Raw genomic sequence first — 19,405 nt, 5'->3', positions numbered from 1 at the left:
TTTTTGCGTACTGTTCTCCTCGTGAATTGTGTAGCGTTAATATAGGGGTGCAACCAAATAGAAGTGGGAAAATGTAACTTTAGAATTTCGTAGCAATGCTGTAAATTTTGCAGAAAATACGTTGTAGTGTCTATCGCCGCCTTCACTCAAAGGTTGATGCAGTTTGGCGCCGTGTCATGTGCGCCTTTTTTGAAATGCGGAACAGCACAATATGTGATCGGCTTCATATCTGCACCCATCGGCCGCCCTCAAGCATAGCATGACAGCCTAAAGGAGTGGACGTAATTATCGCTCTGCGAGCGCTCTTAATCGGTTTCCGCAAAAATTGAACTAAGTAGAACCTCTTTAAATGCGTTTCGCTTAGTTCGTGGGACCTACGCGCAACAAGAATGACATGTTAAACTTATTTAGGACACTTATGGGCTATGATATTAAGAGCCATACATAGTAGGAGACACTTAAGGATGTTCGCTTCCGTACGTTCCACTTACCACCGTATTCAGAAATGCAACTTAACTGCAGCCCATGCTTGACTTCATGTAAGCGACGCCCGGTACGAACGTTCCCAAGACGATCATTGCGTCTCCTTTGTGCGTTCACAACAAGCCCCATGTAAATCAAGTCAATATTGGGCTGCAAGTTAAGATGCATTTAAGAATACGGGGTTAGTAACTAGAAGACTTTTGCACATATATTCCACTAACATAGGGGGAATACATGCACAACGAGGTTTAGAGTGCAGGTTTAGAGTATGTATGGTCTTTCTAGCGTACGCAGTATATGTAAATTTCTAATAAAAGCTAAGTACTCAAGCTCTGTTTTTAATGCTTAGGTGTCTTTGGTCGATGCGTGCAGTGCCCTGACGATAGCCGATGCCAAGCTTTGACTATATTTCGTGTGACGAATATTAAAGCCTGTGGTATCTGGCAGAAACGGCGCAGGAGGAGCTAACGATGAAAATTTCCTACCGAGGCTGTGAAGGGGAGGGGGGAGCTCTTTCCTGTCATGTTACCTAGACATACGACTCCTACTGGCGGAGGGAATGAGACGCTCCCGTAGCTTCTTACCAGGAAGGGTGTAGGCAATTCTTGCCCCTCCTTCACTTGAAACAGAGCCTTGTCTGGTGATCTCCGCTTACAGATTAAGTGATTTGGATCTGTTATTACCATGCTAGGCTAATTAGAAAATAAAAGGTGGTTGTTCCCAACGAAAATAATGCCTTCTAAATATTGATGATGTTCTTCCCAATACAGTATGCCAGGATATTCAGATTTCACACTAAAACCAGTAGTACACCGATACGCGTAGACAAGTATCTGTCTAGTCAAATAAGCCGCGATTGACCAAGGAGGTTGATCAATTCGGGGCAAGTGTGCGAAAGAGCTTCCTCACAATTTTTTTATTGTTTGCCTATGGTTTTGACTTGCCGCTCCTGCATGGCTCCACCTGTGGGATATCGTTTCCGCTCCAGCAGTTTTTCTTTAACCTCCTTGTTTAAGCCCGCAGCGCAAGAGAGAATGATGCCCTGACTCCACCGCTGAGGCGTTTGAGCACAGCGTTAGCGGTGCGTCGGCACCATTCTAGGCACTTCGCTTCGTCGTTTGTGTAGCCTAACCCACTACGGCTCACTGGAGACACTCTCTGCAAGCGAGCCATGCATGCGCTTTCAAGTGGGCCGTCACGACAAAGATAGTGGTGGCGTCAATGTGTATCGAGTACCTGTGTTTTCGCTATCCTAATAAAGATTGTCCACGGCATCTTCGAGTTCACCTAATCCTGGAAATGGTAAGTTTAACATTGTAACAAAAGAAGGCTGCGCAAGTGGGCCGGTTCATTATTAACTTATGGGGTTTTACGTGCCAAAACCACTTCGTGATTATGAGACACGCCGTAGTGGGGGACTCCGGAAATTTCGACCACCTGGGGTTCTTTAACGTGCACCTAAATCTAAGTACACGGGTGTTTTCGCATTTCGCCCCCATCGAAATGCGGCCGCCGTGGCCGGCATTCGATCCCGCGACCTTGTGCTGAGCAGCCTAGCACCATAGCCACTAAGCAACCACGGCGGGTAAGTGGGCCTGTATTAATGGCACGGAGAGGCAGTTTGCGGACACAGCACGGGCCAAGTAAAGCCCCTGAAAAATGGGACGCAAGAACAAAAATTGTCGGTGTTCTTGTTTCGCAGGTCGACTTCTCCATACAACGGTAAGTTAAACGCGATGGTGCCTTAACGATGCACACGCTCTTTCCATTCACCAAAGATGACTACATTGAAAACAGAAATGTAGAGTGTGCTGATTGTGGCGTCTGAGCGCTTTGTAATTCGCAATGCTGCATTTCGTGTCGTTCTTCAAGCAAATTGTTTCTCAACGCATTTCCTTAAAAGCATGACTTTTTTGTGCGCGTGATTGGCTGGGAACGCGTCAGATCAATTGGAAACGGAAAAAATGAGGCAAGGATGCCACTATTTTGTCGCAAAGAACTCTATAGTTTCCACGAGACGTGAAGAACGTATCTTATCTGCCTGCTAGTCCTAAAACGCGGTGGTCACGATGAAGTAAGTGCACCATGTTATCACGTGTATATAATTTTTCCTTTTTCTCGGTGACCATTTTATTTCGATAGCAATTATATGAACACTCCAAACGAACTTTTGCTGTAGTGGTTGCGCTCAACGCCAGCGTTGCCATGAGGTTCTGCATATGTTATGGAGTATGCATGCTATATTCCATGTCATGTTATATACAATGTTGTATATGCGGTTTATACTGCTTCACTGTTCTATCACTGAAGTTACTCGTACCAGGTCTTGCATTCTTGACTAAATTATTCTTCAAAATTTTGGTAATGGCAGCCCACAACCTGATGTCATGAGACTTAACTCTCACAATGAATACGTTTGATCCTAAATCTTCTCAATTTATTAAGCGTTAAAAGTGCAGAACTAGAGCTCAAACTTCAAAGTGGTGTAACTTTACTGATGTGGCATTTTACGGGCCACGTAGTGGAGTCTGCGCGATGTGCTTACAACCAGTACACGGCGTCCTAAAGCTCTTTAGGGTGCCAGAAATTTTGGCGCACCCGCGTGAATCGTGCCCACGTTACTAGGACCCGCGGATAGTTCGAACGCAGTCTTCAAGCGCGATGCTAAACCTTGCTATTGCAGTCAGGCAAACTAACAAATTTGTTTCCTCAGACTATCACCGTTGGCGATTTGTGGCTCGGCGCAAAACGTGCTTGTCGTTAGAATAGCAGCTTGGGCATGTCGGTTTTCCATCGTGGTGTTAACAGCGCAAAACGTCGAAAGAACACGAGACGAGAAGATGACACCACAAGTGCTGTCGCTTGTGGTGTAGTCTTCTAGTCTCGTTTTCTTTCTACGTTTTGCGCTGTTAACAACAAGGTGCTTGCCGCGCTTCGATGACGTCACGCTCTTCGTTTACGCAGCTTCTTGGCCTAGTGTTACTCCAAGATGGCGGGAACAGTGGTGTCAATAAAAGAATCTATGCATAAGGATAGAAAGTTGGGCTAGTTGGTACGGTAACATGATCTTGGGTTGTAGCGCGAAGTGAACACGGACACAGAAAGGAGCAGACAGGACGAGCCCTCGTCCTGTCTGCTCCTTTCTGTGTCCGTGTTCACTTCGCGCTACAATCCAAGATCATGGTCTATGCATAGCCGTATTTTGCTTTCTCGATGAATGAAAGCCGAATCGCAGAAAAATAAATGAAGTTTGGATATTTGCAAAAGTGACTTGCCGATTTAAGCTCCATATTTCCCCCTAATAATCTGAGCACAAAATCCTTGCACATAGTTGCTGCGTCCCGGCAGGCAATTCCGAAAACGCACGTGTAGTGTAACAATGATATTGATTTTCTGTTAAATTTCGCCAGAGCGAAAGTTGGCACTCCTGCAGAAGACACTCCTCCTTACTGTTTTATTTTTTTCTAAGCGCTTACCCCTGACACGGGCTAGCGGGATTTCATTTCCAAGCGTCAGTTCTTTTTCCTCACGACATGCAGAATGTACAGCGTGCGTTGTAGTTGTAAGGTACACTGAAAACGTGAACATGAAGTGAAGAAAAAATAGCAGGGAGCGTTACGTAACAACCTTGTAGCCAGCAAAAAAAAAAGGTGAATTGAAGAAGATGCCGGGCATTCTGCAATAAGCGCGTATAGGGTAGTGTGATAGGCTAGCGGCACGCCGCCCTAGATTGGCAACGCTAGAGCATCGCAACCCTAGGTGTCGCCAACGCCGTCCAAAGTACGCAGATAGCGTCTCGTAGGCAAGTATCTTGACCGCACTACACCTAGCGGTATGTCAAGGCTGATTTATATTGGTCGCGATCTCTACAACTACAGGTGGTTGAATACCAAATGCCGGAGGCATCGTGGCCTAGAGCAAGATTGAAGCGTGACTTTATGGACAAACAATGAAGCAAACAGGAACAACTCCTCTGAAAGAAAATAAAAGGTTTTCCGAATTTTTCTATTCGAGATGTCATGAAAATTTCTATTCGGTAAAAATGACGACTGAAAAAAAATCACTTTTCTGATTTAAAACTAATTCGCACTCGATAACCGCTACAGGCCAGTGCCACCAGGGCCGCATGACTGCCGTGTAGCCACTCAGCGATCCAGCTGTCACATTCGTTATTTATTTTTCATTTGTCCCGACAGCAACTTCCCCTTGCTTTGGCGGAATGGGCTCTCGACGTTGCTTCGCAGTCTGGTAATCAGCCCCGGCGTAGGCTATCATTCGCTGCACTTGGCTGGCGAACACTTGGAACGTCGCCAGTGTTCTGCTCGGAAGTGGGGGCCGTTCAACTGGGAGTCGAGCTGTCCACACAGCGAAGTACAGGCTGCATTCGCTAGTTGCCCCAGCGACAGCGTTGTTCCAGCAATTGCGATTCGGTATTTCAGGTGTGTAGTACGTTTTTTCTTGGCGACCTTTTACTCGTAGCAGGGAGTGGCAATGCCTGCACGTTGGTAGGAAGTTGCTTGTGAATCCGATGGCACGACTCTGTGGGTCCATTACCGGCTGCTCGTAGAACGCAGCCTGACAGAGAGACGCGTGATTGCCGTTGTCAGCGCTGTTTGCTTCTTTGACTCGGTGGTTTGTTGTGTGCTAGAAACGGTGGCATTGTAACTGCTGCGTAACAGCTCCAGTTTGCTGTCCGTTTCTGGTGACCTGCGGTGAATCTATGCGTATCGAACGCAGGCCGCCGATCCTCTGACTGACTTTTAATGTCTGCGTTTTCAAAATGGGCTCCTTAAAATTGAGCTCAGCCTGCTGTTGGTGACTTTCGTGTCCGAATTGAGTCTGGTTGCTAAAACATCGATCGTCATCAATGCAGTAATATAAGCTAAGAGCGCAATTATTGAAAATCATAACGCCACAGTTGTTTTTGTTAAGGGAAACACCCATTTGCTATTAATACCTTTCTTGCGAAGAGAAGGGAATACCATCGAATACGTAATAACATTAGATTAAGAGGTGAAAATACAACAACATTTTGTTTAATTTGAACCCGCTGCTGCGCTACCTCACTGATTATTGCGTTGCGCTGCATAGCTCTACAGGCGACATCGATCTCGCTAGCTATAGCTAGCAAGCTCGATGTCACCTGTGGCAGCCACATTTGGATCAGGGCGAAAAAGTTTGTGGAGTTTGATTTAGGGGCACGTAAACAGCCCCAGGTGGTAAAAAATTAACCTACTGTCCTGCACTCAGACGTGCTTCATTATTCTATAGAGGAATTGGCGCAACAAAAGTGGGCTCTATTATTGCGACCTGGAATGCGTTCATTTGGGCAAAGGACACCATAGTTCATTTTGCACTGCTTCTTGTAGCCATCCACGCGAGAATACTCCGACCGTGTCGTTTATTGCAGTCACTTAACGGCTATTTTTATTGTATCATATGCGTTTCTTCTTGGTTCATTGTTCTTTTCTGTTTTGAAGGCTACATGTAAAACTGGCTAGTACTTACTACTCCCACTTCATTGTCTTAAATTATCTTTTCCTTTTATGATATAGTGGCATCAGTGAGGAAAAAGAACGTGTAACTGTTTTTTTAAGCTTAATAGAGAAATTGGCATAAGCTGCGTGAACACATTTCAACAGTAGCACATGTATACACCTAATGGGCATGCTTGGAGCTAGCATTAAAGAAAAGGGGTAATTGGGAATATAATATACATTTTGAGATTACTTGAAAGATCACTCTGTTTGTGGGCAGCGTTTTGCATAATCAGAAAGTTTCAACAATGAGAGACAAGCTTCAAGTTGCCCTGGCAGCACCTCACGATGTCAATAGATTTGTGTACTGTTTCCTCGAGAGTGGTCAATTGTTCGCCAATAAGCAGGGAGCACACTGTCTTAAAGAGGCTCCAAAGGCTCAAGGTTATGTGCTTTGAGAACTTTTTTAACAAATATGGGACCAAGGATAGAAATCAACATGGTTTGCATTGACGCCATTGTGGTCAACAACTGGGGGTGCCAGCACGTGCAGATGCCGGCTAAACAAGAGATGTGACAACACCGCAGGCGCCTCTTGCGCCGAGTGACAGATCGATAATAGTTATAACTCAGAGAGAAGCTGTTAAAAAACCAAAACAATGCAGGGGTGATATTGTGCGCTGACGTCATCGTGACCGGCCATGTTCGGGTACCAGTACTATGAGAACGGGCATCTACAATGTTACGTGAAAACTATCTCTGCTTCTAAATTTCCCACATGATAGTTATGTATTCGTTCGCAGGAGAGAAATTCAAGAAAGGAAATTTTGAAAGGAAAATGGAGTCTTCAAGAAAAACGCCGATGTGTCGCAATGTTGGAATTTAAATAATGCGAAGCTTATTTGAGTTCGCGAGGTAGCAGCAGTAGGCGGTTGACACAAGCCCATCCTCGTCATCTGCAGCTGTTACCTGAATGCATCACGAAGGCGATGTAAGATGCTTCTTGAAGGGAGAATGTTGATGCGAGGTGTACGCACGAAGAAGTGCGACATATGTATTTACACGCATTCAAGAGTTCATGCCCATTTTCACAGGTGCACATTCATTCGTGGTGACTGGCTAAGAATAGGCGCAAACCCACTTGCACATACCCCATGCCGAAGCTGTCCGTTCACGCAGATACCCAGTGAACAAAGTTATTAGCTAGTCCAGACAGCAGCCAGCACCAAGTTTTTTATTCGCGCAACAAATGAGTAACAGCGAGAACCGGGAAGAAAACGGTCACCATCCACAAGTATAACTATATATACCCAATTGCTGAAGTTGTTCCTGTGTATTCTATAGACATGTATATCTGGCGTGGTAACGACAACGAATGTTGAACACCGTGCACGATGTCAAGAAACTTTCGCTTTCAAGGTCCCCTCACCAGGTTTGGGCATAGCAAACCGACAAGTGTGGCGCGTTGGCAGCATGGCAACGCGACAATTTGATTTCTGCTGTATCCCCTAATTATGCAAGCAATTTCAAAAAAAATGTTTGTGTTAGCGCTCTGTAGACGGCCCCTGCAACTTCTAGTGTATAACCAAACTTTGCAATTGGGTCCGTTGAGGGATCGATTAAAGTGCTTTGCTAGACTAAACATAGTTTAATGCCCCTTAAGCGGCAAATTTATTACTACGCTGAAGTCACCCTGTTTGTGGCCGAAACTCCTTTGCAGGAAACCAGGATGAGGGTGGATGTGGAGTACAGAGGCCTTCCGGGAGGCACTCACAAGCTGAGGTTCGCAGATGAGCTCCCTCGGCACGTGATGTGTGGCACGTGCGGAATGCTTTCTATGCAAATGTACGAAGACGAGCAAAGGCATGCTTTTTGCAACGTGTGCGTCTGCCTGGGGAGCCCAGCGGCGGCGATATTTTGCAAGTACGAGAACAGGAACGTTCCTGTCGATCAGGTACGGCCCACGCCATAGGTGGATCAACTGTTCTTGCCGTAAGGTGTTCGTACCGTACGACACGAAGGGATGAATATCAGTGACCATCAGAGACCGAAGACCTGAGAGTACTGACTTGGGTGTGCTAGTGCACCATTACAGAAAGGAAACAACGCACAAACAACGGGGAACAAGGTGTCGTCTGCGGTTTCTTCCTTGCCTTGGTCATCGTTGTTCTTTGCACACTGTTTTCTTCCCAAATACACGTCAGGCACATAATCACTTTTCAAGTGGCCTCATGTTATTTCCAGCTAGCCCGTAAATATGCTACCTTTGTGTGAAATACTGGCCGGGCTGCCAAAGACATATCGGAAATAGGAACCCTGGTACCGACACCTTGGGACGCATTCTTCAACCACATGGAAGAGTTTTACGTCACATTGGTCTTCTCACAGGGAAAAAAAATCAACATGGTCAATCTTAACAATGATGTACCTGCCGATGCATTACAGTGTAATTTGAGTCTAATGTCGTTCGTTGTTTGATTTCACCTTTGTTTTATTGCGAAAGAATTATATTACCCATGAAATGAAAAATCCGGAGAGCGCCCGGCGTTAACATCCGATGGAAACAAAACCCACGTGTCCACGTATTGATGTCACGTTCCCGGCGCTGGGCCTGCTGCGCTTCGCACTGCGAAATCCCATGGTGTCAGACGGAAGTCGTGGCCCACAAACAAAAAAAAATTGACTTTCTGCAATTCAAAAATTGAGTTCAGCCCCGCGCAAGACCGACCTGTCCCACCCCAAAAATTCACTTGGCCTACCCCATATTTGAAGGGCACGTCTTCAAAATTGAGTTTATCCAAATAAAGCACATGACCAAGTGATAAGCATGGTGCGGAACGTTCAGAATGCTTTCGCATTCAGTGCACATATGGAGACTTAAGTGCCTCTGTTACTTATATCTTGTACTTTTCGCCACCAGATGACACGAACAAATCGGATGTTCCCGTCAACGACTCTGGTAATCCGGTATGCCGCTGACTGTAATACAGATACAGCCAAGCTCGAGTTCTGTTAGTTTCCAGTACAATACGAACGTTCCACCCGTTTTGCCCAAAACAACGCGCTATCTAATGAACAAGCTATCTCGGGAACTTTGAGCCCAAACTAAGACGATCCCACTGAAAGAACACAAGGGCTTTTAATGTCATCGCCTTATTTAGTACTCGATTATGTCGTGCCTACACGTGAGTGGCCTAGGTCAGCGAAGAATTTGCTTTTCTTCCTTTCATTCTTTGTGGTGTTACAGTGCCGCATCTAAACTAATTGAATACTATTAAACAACACTAATTCTTGTTACTACAACGTTTCTTTTTGTTCTTGTTGCAGCTGATTGAAGCATTTGACATCATTCAAGTAATAAAAGACCAGGTTGTGTATTGTCCTAATGAAGAAAAGGGTTGTCCCGTTTACACGCCTCTATGCAGAATAGAGGTAAGCTATTGCTCGTTATATAAAGCAATATTTGGAAACGTCAAGCACATGACCAAAGAGGTTGAAGGCTCGTAAAAGGAACATTTTCTCAGCTTTTGTAAATTATGGTCATGCGCATCACCTTCAAGTTTGTTATTTATGTGAGTGTCATCAATGTTTAATTAAATACCAGATCTCCATTCCTACCGATTTCGAACAGAGCAAATTATATTTTCACTACGTTCCATACACATGGTCTAGAGCTGCTTTTTTGCAGCTTTGTATGCTGCCGGCAAATCTGGCTGGTCCGTGCAATTGCGAAATTGGTTGCCTTCACGTAAAAGATTAAAGCATCGCTATGTAAAGCAACGCAGAGACTGAAGTGCTCTTTCTCTTGATTTTGATCTCAGAAGTATCATTTGTTATTTCAATTGCTAATTGATGAGATAAGATAAAAAGATAATATGCGTAAAATATTAAATTGGCGACACTTCAGCATGAGAACAAAAGGCAAATACGACAATATGGCAAACAAACCCACCAAGTAATAAATAAATAGGTAACATGTGAGCCTTATGCCTAACAGTAATCTACCACGGCTCCGGCCTGAGGCGGACATATCGGTTTACCGGTGTAAGTCCTAGAATGCTGTAATATTTCACACCATCACGTTCGTGTCGTTCACGTTCATTATCGCTGCTTCCCCTCCTGCAGACTGGAGTAGCAGACCTAATACAATTCTTGTTCTATCTATCTATCTATCTATCTATCTATCTATCTATCTATCTATCTATCTATCTATCTATCTATCTATCTATCTATCTATCTAATGTCTGTCTATCTATCTATCTATCTATCTATCTATCTATCTATCTATCTATCTATCTATCTATCTATCTATCTATCTAATGTCTGTCTATCTATCTAAAGTCAATCGATATCTCTCTGAACCTAGCTTCGAGTGGACTCGCAATTCACAGCCCAATTTTAATTCAGTGCTGGGAAAACGTCGATCTGTTATATAAATCTGTTTCCTTTTTTTTCAGGATCATTACCTTCAATGCGAGAAGACTGAAATTGAATGCCTACAATGCCAGCAGCGAATCAAAGGGTGCGATTGGAAGAGCCACTCGAGAGACTGTCCTCGAAAAATAGTGCAGTGCCGCTTTTGCGTTGCAGCTTTCCCACAGATTGATCTCCAGGTATTTTTCATGTATCACCAACACGCCTTTCCAAAATCAAAATAACTGTCATGGGTCTGCACTGACACAAATAGTTGCGAAATATTTGCCATTCGAAGCGCGTGGAAGAGGTCCTTTAATGTATATCACATGGCAGTAAGTCGCACCGCTTCACTGTCGCAGCGCGGAACAGAATCCGTTAATGACGGCTCTTCAACTTTTATTCACCCTGTGGCATCATGTAAATAAGCCTCTCCATGAAGCTAGTTAGCCTGCTTTGTTCCGTAATGCATGTTATGAATGAATAACCCATATCAGTGGGCTTAATTCGTGTCTTTGCTCTTCATTTTCGTCCCGCATCACTTCTTTGTTCCATCGTGATCAGTTGCCAACAAGCTAACCTTTTGTCGCCGCTGAAATTTCATTTCTCCTCTGGGATTCCTGAACCCTGAGCATCAAGCGTGCTCGTAATTTTCGTTTCATGTTAATTAAACAGGTTCGTTACTCGCGCTTCTCTACTTGCCTCGCTAAAGCACAAATTCAAGGGCTGCAATAATTAAGAAATTCACACTTAGGCTTAACGCCTTAGGTGTCATCGGGAAGCTAACGTGAAAAGAACTCATGAAAACGTATCCCAACGTCACTTCATTTCATGATGACGTCACGGTGCGGATGCTGCAGAAATGGCGTGCATTTTTTCTTGTGGGACGGCCCACTTTCAGACGCACGAAGCCCTGTGTGCTGAGAATCCGAACTGCATGACGTCACCGACTGTGCGGCATTCATACACTAGCAAGGTACCTCCGTTGCCTGTTCCGGCGCAGAAAGAAAACGGGTCAGGACACGTTTCTTTCAGTGTAAGTATTCCACTGTCAGTGATATTTTCTTCTTGTTCAGGTAATGTCATGGGCAACAAAAAAAGAAAGAAAAGAGTAAAGAAAACTAGTTCTGTGCACGTATCATTGCATCCACTGTAAACCAAGTTGCGCCCTAATGGTCCTTAAGGGTGCCCATTGGTCTTTAATTTGCACCCTAACATGCGCAAGGATGTAAGAGTGTCAGTTATAGACGCAAACAAACATTGTACCTGCAGTACAATCTGTACCGTGTCAAACACAGCGAAGAAGTGTTAACCCTGAATTCTGTTCTCATAAAAAGCTGCCCTTTCCTCTGCACTCAACTCAGCAGAGCTTAAAGCGGAGTGGTAGAGTGTCTAAACGAAAACCACCATTTCCACTCCACCTTACTTCTTGTACTTGCAAAATAGATAGGTTTTGCATTCATGTAAGAAGTTTGAACAGCAAAAAAAAAGTGTGGCGGAATATTTTGATATGAAGTGCACGTCTTTGACCTGAAATGTTCCCATTGTGCGCACTGTTACCGCCTGTGCACAGAACTATAACAGCCGCGCCCACACAAAGGGACCAATGGTACCCGCCGTGGTTGCTAAGTGTTAAGCACGAGATGTTAAGCACGAGATCGCGAGATCATATCGCGGCCACGGCGGCCGCATTTCGATAGAGGCGAAATGCTAAAACATCTGTGGTACTTGGATTTAGAAAGTGTTTTGGCACGTGAAACCCCATAATTTAATTTTTAATTTGAACCTAACGTCGTGTACAACGACTGCACTCGACACTTACTTCCAATGTCGTTACATGCATTTGCGGCAAAGAATGCGTGCTAAATCACAGTGATTCATTATGACAACGGTAGCACAGCACGTTTAAAGAAGACGTAGTTGGCGCTATCCTCCGCTTCGCTAAATGCGATGCAAGACACACCTGGTATATAGCTTTCCGCATGTTCACAAACGAATTCTTTTTTTAATCAGGTCATATACTCCTTTCGCAGTGTGCCAACTGACGCAGGTCTTCCAAATACGAATCAGCCCTTCTGCACTTTCAGTTAACCCTGCACCCTCCCATTCGGAGTGACAGTATGCCTGCTGAATGGCGCCGGCACAGGCAAGGACGAACACTAGTCGGTCGAGGTGCACTTTTGTTTGCCTTGCTCGGCGGTAGACAGTCGTGCGCGTCAATTCGTTCAAACAATGCTTTCGACCAGCTGCCACAACGCTGTGGCTATGACATTGTGCTGCTCAGCTCGAGTTCAAGGGTTAATTTCAGGCTCCAGCGGCCCCCGTTGAGATGAAGGTGAAGTGCACAAAACGTTTACCTATCCAACACACATCTTGAGATATGTGAAGCAGTTACTCAAATGCAATGGATTTTATCATTTAATTTGTGCATCTATTGGGTAAGGCAGTAACGGAAACTGACTCGCGCTATGTGCTATGTAATGTAATGTAGGGCTACGTAATGTGACGCTCGCGGCAACCATATTAAACAGCTATAGTTTGCGTTGCCATGATAGAAGTGTACGTACGATTTTGGCCTCTTGGTAAGAAAGTCGGGTTGCTGTGTTGGGGGCCCAGGAATCGACCTAAAATCGGGCACGTAATTTAAATTTTTCGAGCGATTGGTCAAGACACCGGCAGTACGCAGCAGCCGCGGTCATGAAGGTCCAGAATGCACAAAGGAAGCTTCCTTTTAAACGCTCGTGTACCATGCATTGGGTGCACGTTAAAGAAACCAAAACAGGTGGTCAAAACCAATGAGGAGCATTCCACTACAGCGTGCCTCATAATCGGACTGTGGGTTCGTCATGTAGAACCACGGATTTTAGTTAAATTTTTCTAACAATTAGTTTTGTCGTTGGGCGCTGGTGCGTATCAGCTTGTAGATTACATGGCGACGTTCCTTGTGGGACCGTTTGGTACGCGTTTCAAAGATGTACACGAGCACTAAGTTAACAGGGATGAGGAATGACGTAACCCAGGTGCTCACATAGATTTCATATTTTCCCTGTTCATTTTTTTTTTATTATGAGGGCCTAGTATATTACTGTTGGTTATATTTCTGTCTTGATAAAATGCTTAGGCTAACTGCTTACTCATTTTCAAACAGAATAGAATATACAAACCGTACATTTTTTTTCAATAGGGACTTCGTGTTGCAAAATAAGGCCAAGTATATAGTTACGTCATGCAGTCTTTCTTGAAAAAAATTATTCCAGTAAGCTCGAGGCCTTTAGACATGACTGAACACGTTTTACTTCTTGATACCTCTGCGCTCGCTACTTTCTTGTCAAGAATGCCATGTCACGCTAAAAACGCTCACGCTGCCCATGACTTGGAAGTGCTGGGAGCGCAGCTTTGAAGAAACGAAAGACGCGCAAGATTGATTACGATTATTGTACTGTGAGTATTGTGATTAGAAACAACATAAACACCGAACAGGGCAAACATTTCTTATAGCGTATGCTGCCAAAAAGGTCACTGTTAAGGCGAGAGGAAGTTCAGTTAGCTTGAAATGACGCAAATATCAAGGGTTGGGAGCGGTGCCATCATCAACTTTCCGCACTACATCCCCGCGATGGCACGCACTTTGTCAGCTTTTTTGTCAGCTTTGCCAGTTTTTTTTTCTTGCTTAAAAACGAGGACATTATTGGGGATGTAAACGAAGGCTCAAGACAGCAATCTATAGGTATTACACACAAATAAAGCTCAAACATGCCTAGGTATTTTTGAAACCGCTACGTCAAAAAATCGGATACCAGTGCTCTGGTTTAGAGCGTGATATTCAGGAAGGGAAATTTTTCCAACATTTTAAGCCTTACAACGAATGTTTCTTCAACCAACACAATCCGAAAAAAGAGCTTTGAAAGAATAACGCACCCGCATATACACATTTGCCTTGTCTTGTTCGCTCTGGTCGCGTGATTGCTTTGCAAAAGAAAATCATTATCAAGTTGTTCGCTATTTTTGCTTTTATTTCACCTAACTGTAATGCCTCCGGTGCAGATGACGTCACCTACACGAGATCCTGTAAAAATCCGGCGTCAAGGATGGCCTTGGTTTTTCCTGCCCGCGGTTTACATTTTTACCTGCCTCGCCTTTTTTCTTCGTGTCACTGTCAACGTCTGCGTAAAACCAATACTCCACATTGTGTTCATGGCAAGCCGTTTCACGTGGCGAATAGTCTTTAGCCTATATCGGGCAGCGCTATCGGGCTTTGGTTCTTCATCGAATGACTCTTTGCAAAACGCAAAAGCTCGCTCTGTGCACGATAAAAGTTTTTACTAGTCGCTCACCTATTGCACGTGCGTTTTCACTGACCTCTCATGTTCTTGCATGCCAGAAGCATGACTCACAAAATAGTTCGCACATTCCTCAAGTAATCGCAATAAAAACTTGAGTTAACTTCAACTGGCTTCATTTTTTTCTATCAATATCATTACCTTATGTGTGATAAGGGGAAGGAAAGATGTGAGGATGATACGTCTAAATTGCATTATTTTTTAGCGTACGGGAGCTAGTGCTCTGTTAACTATGGAACCAGAAGAGAGCTGATTGCGCAAAATATACTACACTTTATTAATAATAAAGTTGATTTTAAAAACAGGTATGAGGTTATACGTGTGTGCGATTGACAGCGCAAAGACTGAATTCACGGTGTTCTCAAGTTTTTTCATTTCGTGTTTGTGTGTGTCAGTTCGCCATGCAGAATAAAAAACTTCTATACTTCTGCACCCAACTTTGAATACGGCTCCTGCTGAAGGTTTACAAATGGACAGTGTGGTTCATGAGTCCAATACGTAAGTGCTATATGCCATTGGTCAGCCTTCTTCACTAATAACATGTCCAGCAGGACAATGGGCGCTTAGGGGCTCTTCAGAACCGTTCTTTGCGTAAACACACTATTTTTAAATATGTGCACATGCTAAGAAGCGTCCGTGGTGTAATATACCTACGCCAGCTTTATTCTGGCATGAAACTTAGACAATAATGAATATGCATAAGCCAGTTTTTATGTGGCAATATCTTCTTAATAGCTACCTCTTGGTTAATAAATTTGAAACTAAATGGAATGTTCGGCCACAAGAAGGGCCGACGGTCCCAAAATATAGGTACAGGAAACATCAACAAAAATAATTACAAAGTTCTTTCAAGTACACATAACCAAAACGCAAAAACACTAACAAAGGAAGTCTTTAAATCTACGTCCCCCCACCCCCCAAAAGAGGACGATTTTAGACTAAATACAGGAGTAACAGAATCGTACACATGTACTGTGAACGCACAAGAGGTTAAAAATGCCTTCTAACTGCCGTCCACTAGGAATTCAACTCAATGTCTATGAGAAAATCTCGTACTGTCCTTATTGCCCGTCTCTTGTTTTCAGATAATGACGAGGGCCCAAACTCTTTTTGCACAAAGAAACGACACTGATCTAAAGCGTTTAGACGACTGCAAATGACCAGTTGGTGCTTCTCATGTTGCAGGCACTCAGCGAGCCAGTGTTCAACGAAAGCTTCTATTGTGCGGCGCAGTGTGGGCACTCAGATGAAGCGATTTTCTTTCTGCGTTGCGAGTAGTGTATATAGGCTACATCGAGGCGTAGGTGGTGCAGAAATACGTTTAGTGTTCCGTCCACCTTGACGTTTACAGAGAAGCGCTGCTGAGGGTGAATATTATACAGTAAAAACGACATTACATGATCATCAAACAATGTCGTCCGTCATAAGTTTCTTCGCAGGCCGCAAAGGGCTAGCTTAGCATCTGATGGCGAGAAGGGAATATGCGTGTGATTATAAGGTATGCGCCTAAGCTGCCGGTTTCTCTGCCGCTTCATCGCTTACTACACCAATAAGTTATTGAATACGCTGTAAACCAATCTGACTAACGCAAAAGGCCGTAAGAGTTTGTGTTTTAGTAATTTACTGACATAACATTGGCGACAATATGCCGTCAACGTCTGGAGGTCTGCTTTACAATCGGAGAAAATTACCCATCATCTGACATCCGCACATCCGCCAACAAATTGCACAGCTTGAGAAATGTCCAGTGTCGGAACTTACCGCGAAACTGAGTGAGCACAAAGTGGGAAATTTGCAATTGCTGTGTGCCACGACCCTGTTATGGTGTATGCAGAATTTAAAAACGCTCGTGTAATAAGCTTCAATTCGGTTTATAAGGGACCAACGCAGGAGGAAATGAATTCAGAGCTGCCCGCTAACCGATCACTCAATGTGGCATAGTGGTTTTTGACATCAAATCAATCCTAGTTTTTATTAAAACGTGATTACTTCAATGATAACATGATGCATGATACGAATCTTGCATTAGGTGTCGCCACACCGCATTGTCTAGAGGCAGGCAACTTGTAGCTATAGCTTCTTGACTATTCCGCAATTACAAGCTACTTGACGCTCACTTTCACCAGTAATTTGGAGCAGATAGGCATGGCGGAGGGTAGTAACGGACAACAAACGAGTATAGGACATGAGGTATAAAACCTTTGACGGGCTATATTTCACGTACATGATGTGGTGACACATCTACGCGGTTTTACCAGAAGACATGCTTGCAACCGCTCCCTGTAAAATTTTCAGGTTTCTTCAAGTGTTCTTCGCGGAAATCTCCTGTGGAAGGTATTGTCCCCTCTACATATGTGCTCAGAAGAAACACAAAACACTTTATTTGCGCATATCTTAAGAACCTATACCCAACATTTCGGATACGCTTCTATGGCTCGGAGCGCATTCAATGTTTTTTACGAGACTGTTCTTCGCATTCGGTAATACTGCCTGTAGCAAAGGCTTGCAGAAAGTAGTACGACAGTCGCAAACTTCTGCATTTCTTTCATTGCTCCCTTCGGGATACAGTCATGGTACATACAAGAAAACACACTCGCAGAAAGGAGCAAGCCTGCAGCAAAAGGCATTATTCGTTGCCATGAGCATTGCTTCAAATATTTTAGGCTCCTTCCAAAGTCTCGGGAAACACGAAGAGATCAAGCAGACATCATTATTGAGATCGGCTCAAAGCGCCGGAAGTGTCTGTTGCGGCAAACAGGAATTTAAAGCACCCAAAACAACGCTGCATTCTACAAAGTTTCCGCACGACGAGCACACATTCCTAAATATGCTCCAGAGTTCTAGGTGCCAAAACAGCAATCTGATTATGCGAACTGCCGTAGGGGGGAATTCTTGTTTACTTTGAACACCTACAATTAAGTAACGTGCCGCTAAATCTGATTGCACGAGCGTTTTTGAATTTCACGGCCATTTCAAATGTGGCCGCGGTAGGTGGCGCCGAAACCGTGACCTCAAGCTCAGTAGCGCAGAGTGATAGTCACACCGGATGAAGGCATATTCTAGTGGAGGGGAATGGCGGTTTGCCTGGATTTTGCACATATAACACTTGTAAGGTAAGCTTCCCGCCGCCCGTTTAAGGAACAATAGGCAAAGAAGCAATATTTGCAACTTTACTACACACATGTGCACGTATAAGTAAATCTTGACCCTTCCTGTGTTGCGCCGAGTTTTGTGGCAGGGCTCAACACAAGTGTAATACACGGGTAAAAGTGATGGGAGAAAAATACGACACAACGAGAAATAAAGGCAGACTTAGATATAGATGCACTAAATATCACGAGTACTTGCTTTGTCCGAAGGTGCAGGAAAAGGCAACTTACGAAGAATCGCCCTTTGTCGTTATACGGGAGTATTGAAAAAAATTAACCTTTTAAGAGATTTAAGCCAGAAGCCACAATTTGTGCACTGATCAACGTAAACATACTCGTACAAGCGAAATCGCGTCCCGAGCTGACGTAGTGCAGCCGTCATGTTTTATGTTTATGGCTCGCACATGCAATAAGACGACAGTGTAGAGGTTGCGAAAAAGGTAAGATTCCTTGCGTATCACCACGACACAACCAAATTTTAAAGCGTAGCTTTCTTTGCCTACCTTCTCATGTTTAACGTGGCTGCTGCTCCCGCTGCAGTTGTCTGCTGCCGAGTCAGCTGGCATTTTGGCAGATATACATATATACGAAGTTTATGTGCACCCCAAATGCTAGTACAAGCAAACAGGCTTATATGAACCTTTTATGTTGACCTGTAATCTAATTCGAGTAAGCACATCTCTGTTCTGTGCAATAACAAAAATCTTACTTTCGGGAATTACTGCTGTATATTTTACGACGCCTTTGAAGGGACTAAACACATGAGAATAGTACCTGATTATTCCTACTTGTGTACCTGTGTGTGTGATTTCGCGTTATATTACAGTTAAATTCCCTCGTATGCCTAGCATTCTTGTCTAGGATGAACTGAAAACCAATGAACAGCTATTAAAAATATAGTTACTGTTTATGCATAGTTCGAGCTGGTTCGGCTGATGGACTTGCGACTTTGTGTTGATGGTGAGTTTCGAACACACCAGTGTTTAAATTTTATATTACCGAACTTCAAAACCATATTTTAAAGACCGATTCCTCGATGTAGAAGTGTATGCTGGAGTTCACATTCTCACTGTCCTTTTGCTTTCATACCTCGCACTCCTAGACATTTTATTTCTTTGCGCAGAGCACAGAACTTGACTTGCCAAGTGATGCAGCTAGTGACGCAGATGCAGGCCAAAGTGTCTTCTGGAGCCTAAAGATTGGAAATCTTCTAAAGATTATACTCACCTGCGTGAGTATAGTCGGGAACTTTCCTCTCGTCAGTTTTCTTCGTCGTAATCTGTTCGCCAAAAATTTTGGGCTTCCGTTGTTGACCATTATATGCATCGCCCTTCTCGTGAGGCGAAGGGGACGCCAATAGCACGGTAGCAGCGAAATTTAAATTCTTGTATTGTGTAAGGCACTGTTATGCCGTTTGTGGCGCTCTAATAAAGGCATTTCTTTTTTTTTTCACTGTTCATAATATTGACACTCGCCATTGTTGCCACGACCTCATCCTTCACAATGCAGGAAAACGAATCAAGGATGCAGAAGGGCCAGATAG

The 19,405-nt window shown here is 44.0% G+C and overlaps 1 protein-coding gene across 3 annotated transcripts; it reads left to right on the top strand.

Moving 5' to 3' along the window:
• The first annotated feature begins 4,667 nt into the window (after positions 1-4,667).
• On the top strand, positions 4,668-19,304 carry LOC142563553 (TNF receptor-associated factor 6-like). 3 transcript variants are annotated; one of them, XM_075674129.1, is made up of 6 exons: positions 4,668-4,922; positions 7,681-7,914; positions 9,288-9,392; positions 10,418-10,573; positions 11,275-11,409; positions 18,986-19,304. In XM_075674129.1, exons 2-6 carry the CDS (start codon positions 7,690-7,692, stop codon positions 19,220-19,222), a joined length of 858 nt encoding a protein of 285 aa, XP_075530244.1. In that variant the 5' UTR covers positions 4,668-4,922; positions 7,681-7,689; the 3' UTR covers positions 19,223-19,304. The 3 variants fall into 3 exon arrangements, with proteins under 3 accessions (XP_075530244.1, XP_075530242.1, XP_075530245.1); XM_075674127.1 differs by lacking the exon at positions 18,986-19,304 and adding an exon at positions 14,418-14,822; XM_075674130.1 differs by lacking the exons at positions 11,275-11,409; positions 18,986-19,304 and adding an exon at positions 14,418-14,822.
• The last annotated feature ends 101 nt before the right edge of the window (positions 19,305-19,405 follow it).

The sequence above is a fragment of the Dermacentor variabilis genome, chromosome 11 (genome assembly GCF_050947875.1).
Source record: "Dermacentor variabilis isolate Ectoservices chromosome 11, ASM5094787v1, whole genome shotgun sequence".
NCBI lineage: Eukaryota > Metazoa > Arthropoda > Arachnida > Ixodida > Ixodidae > Dermacentor > Dermacentor variabilis.
Note: the sequence above shows the minus strand (reverse complement) of the source record. Positions and strands in the feature narration are given on the sequence as shown.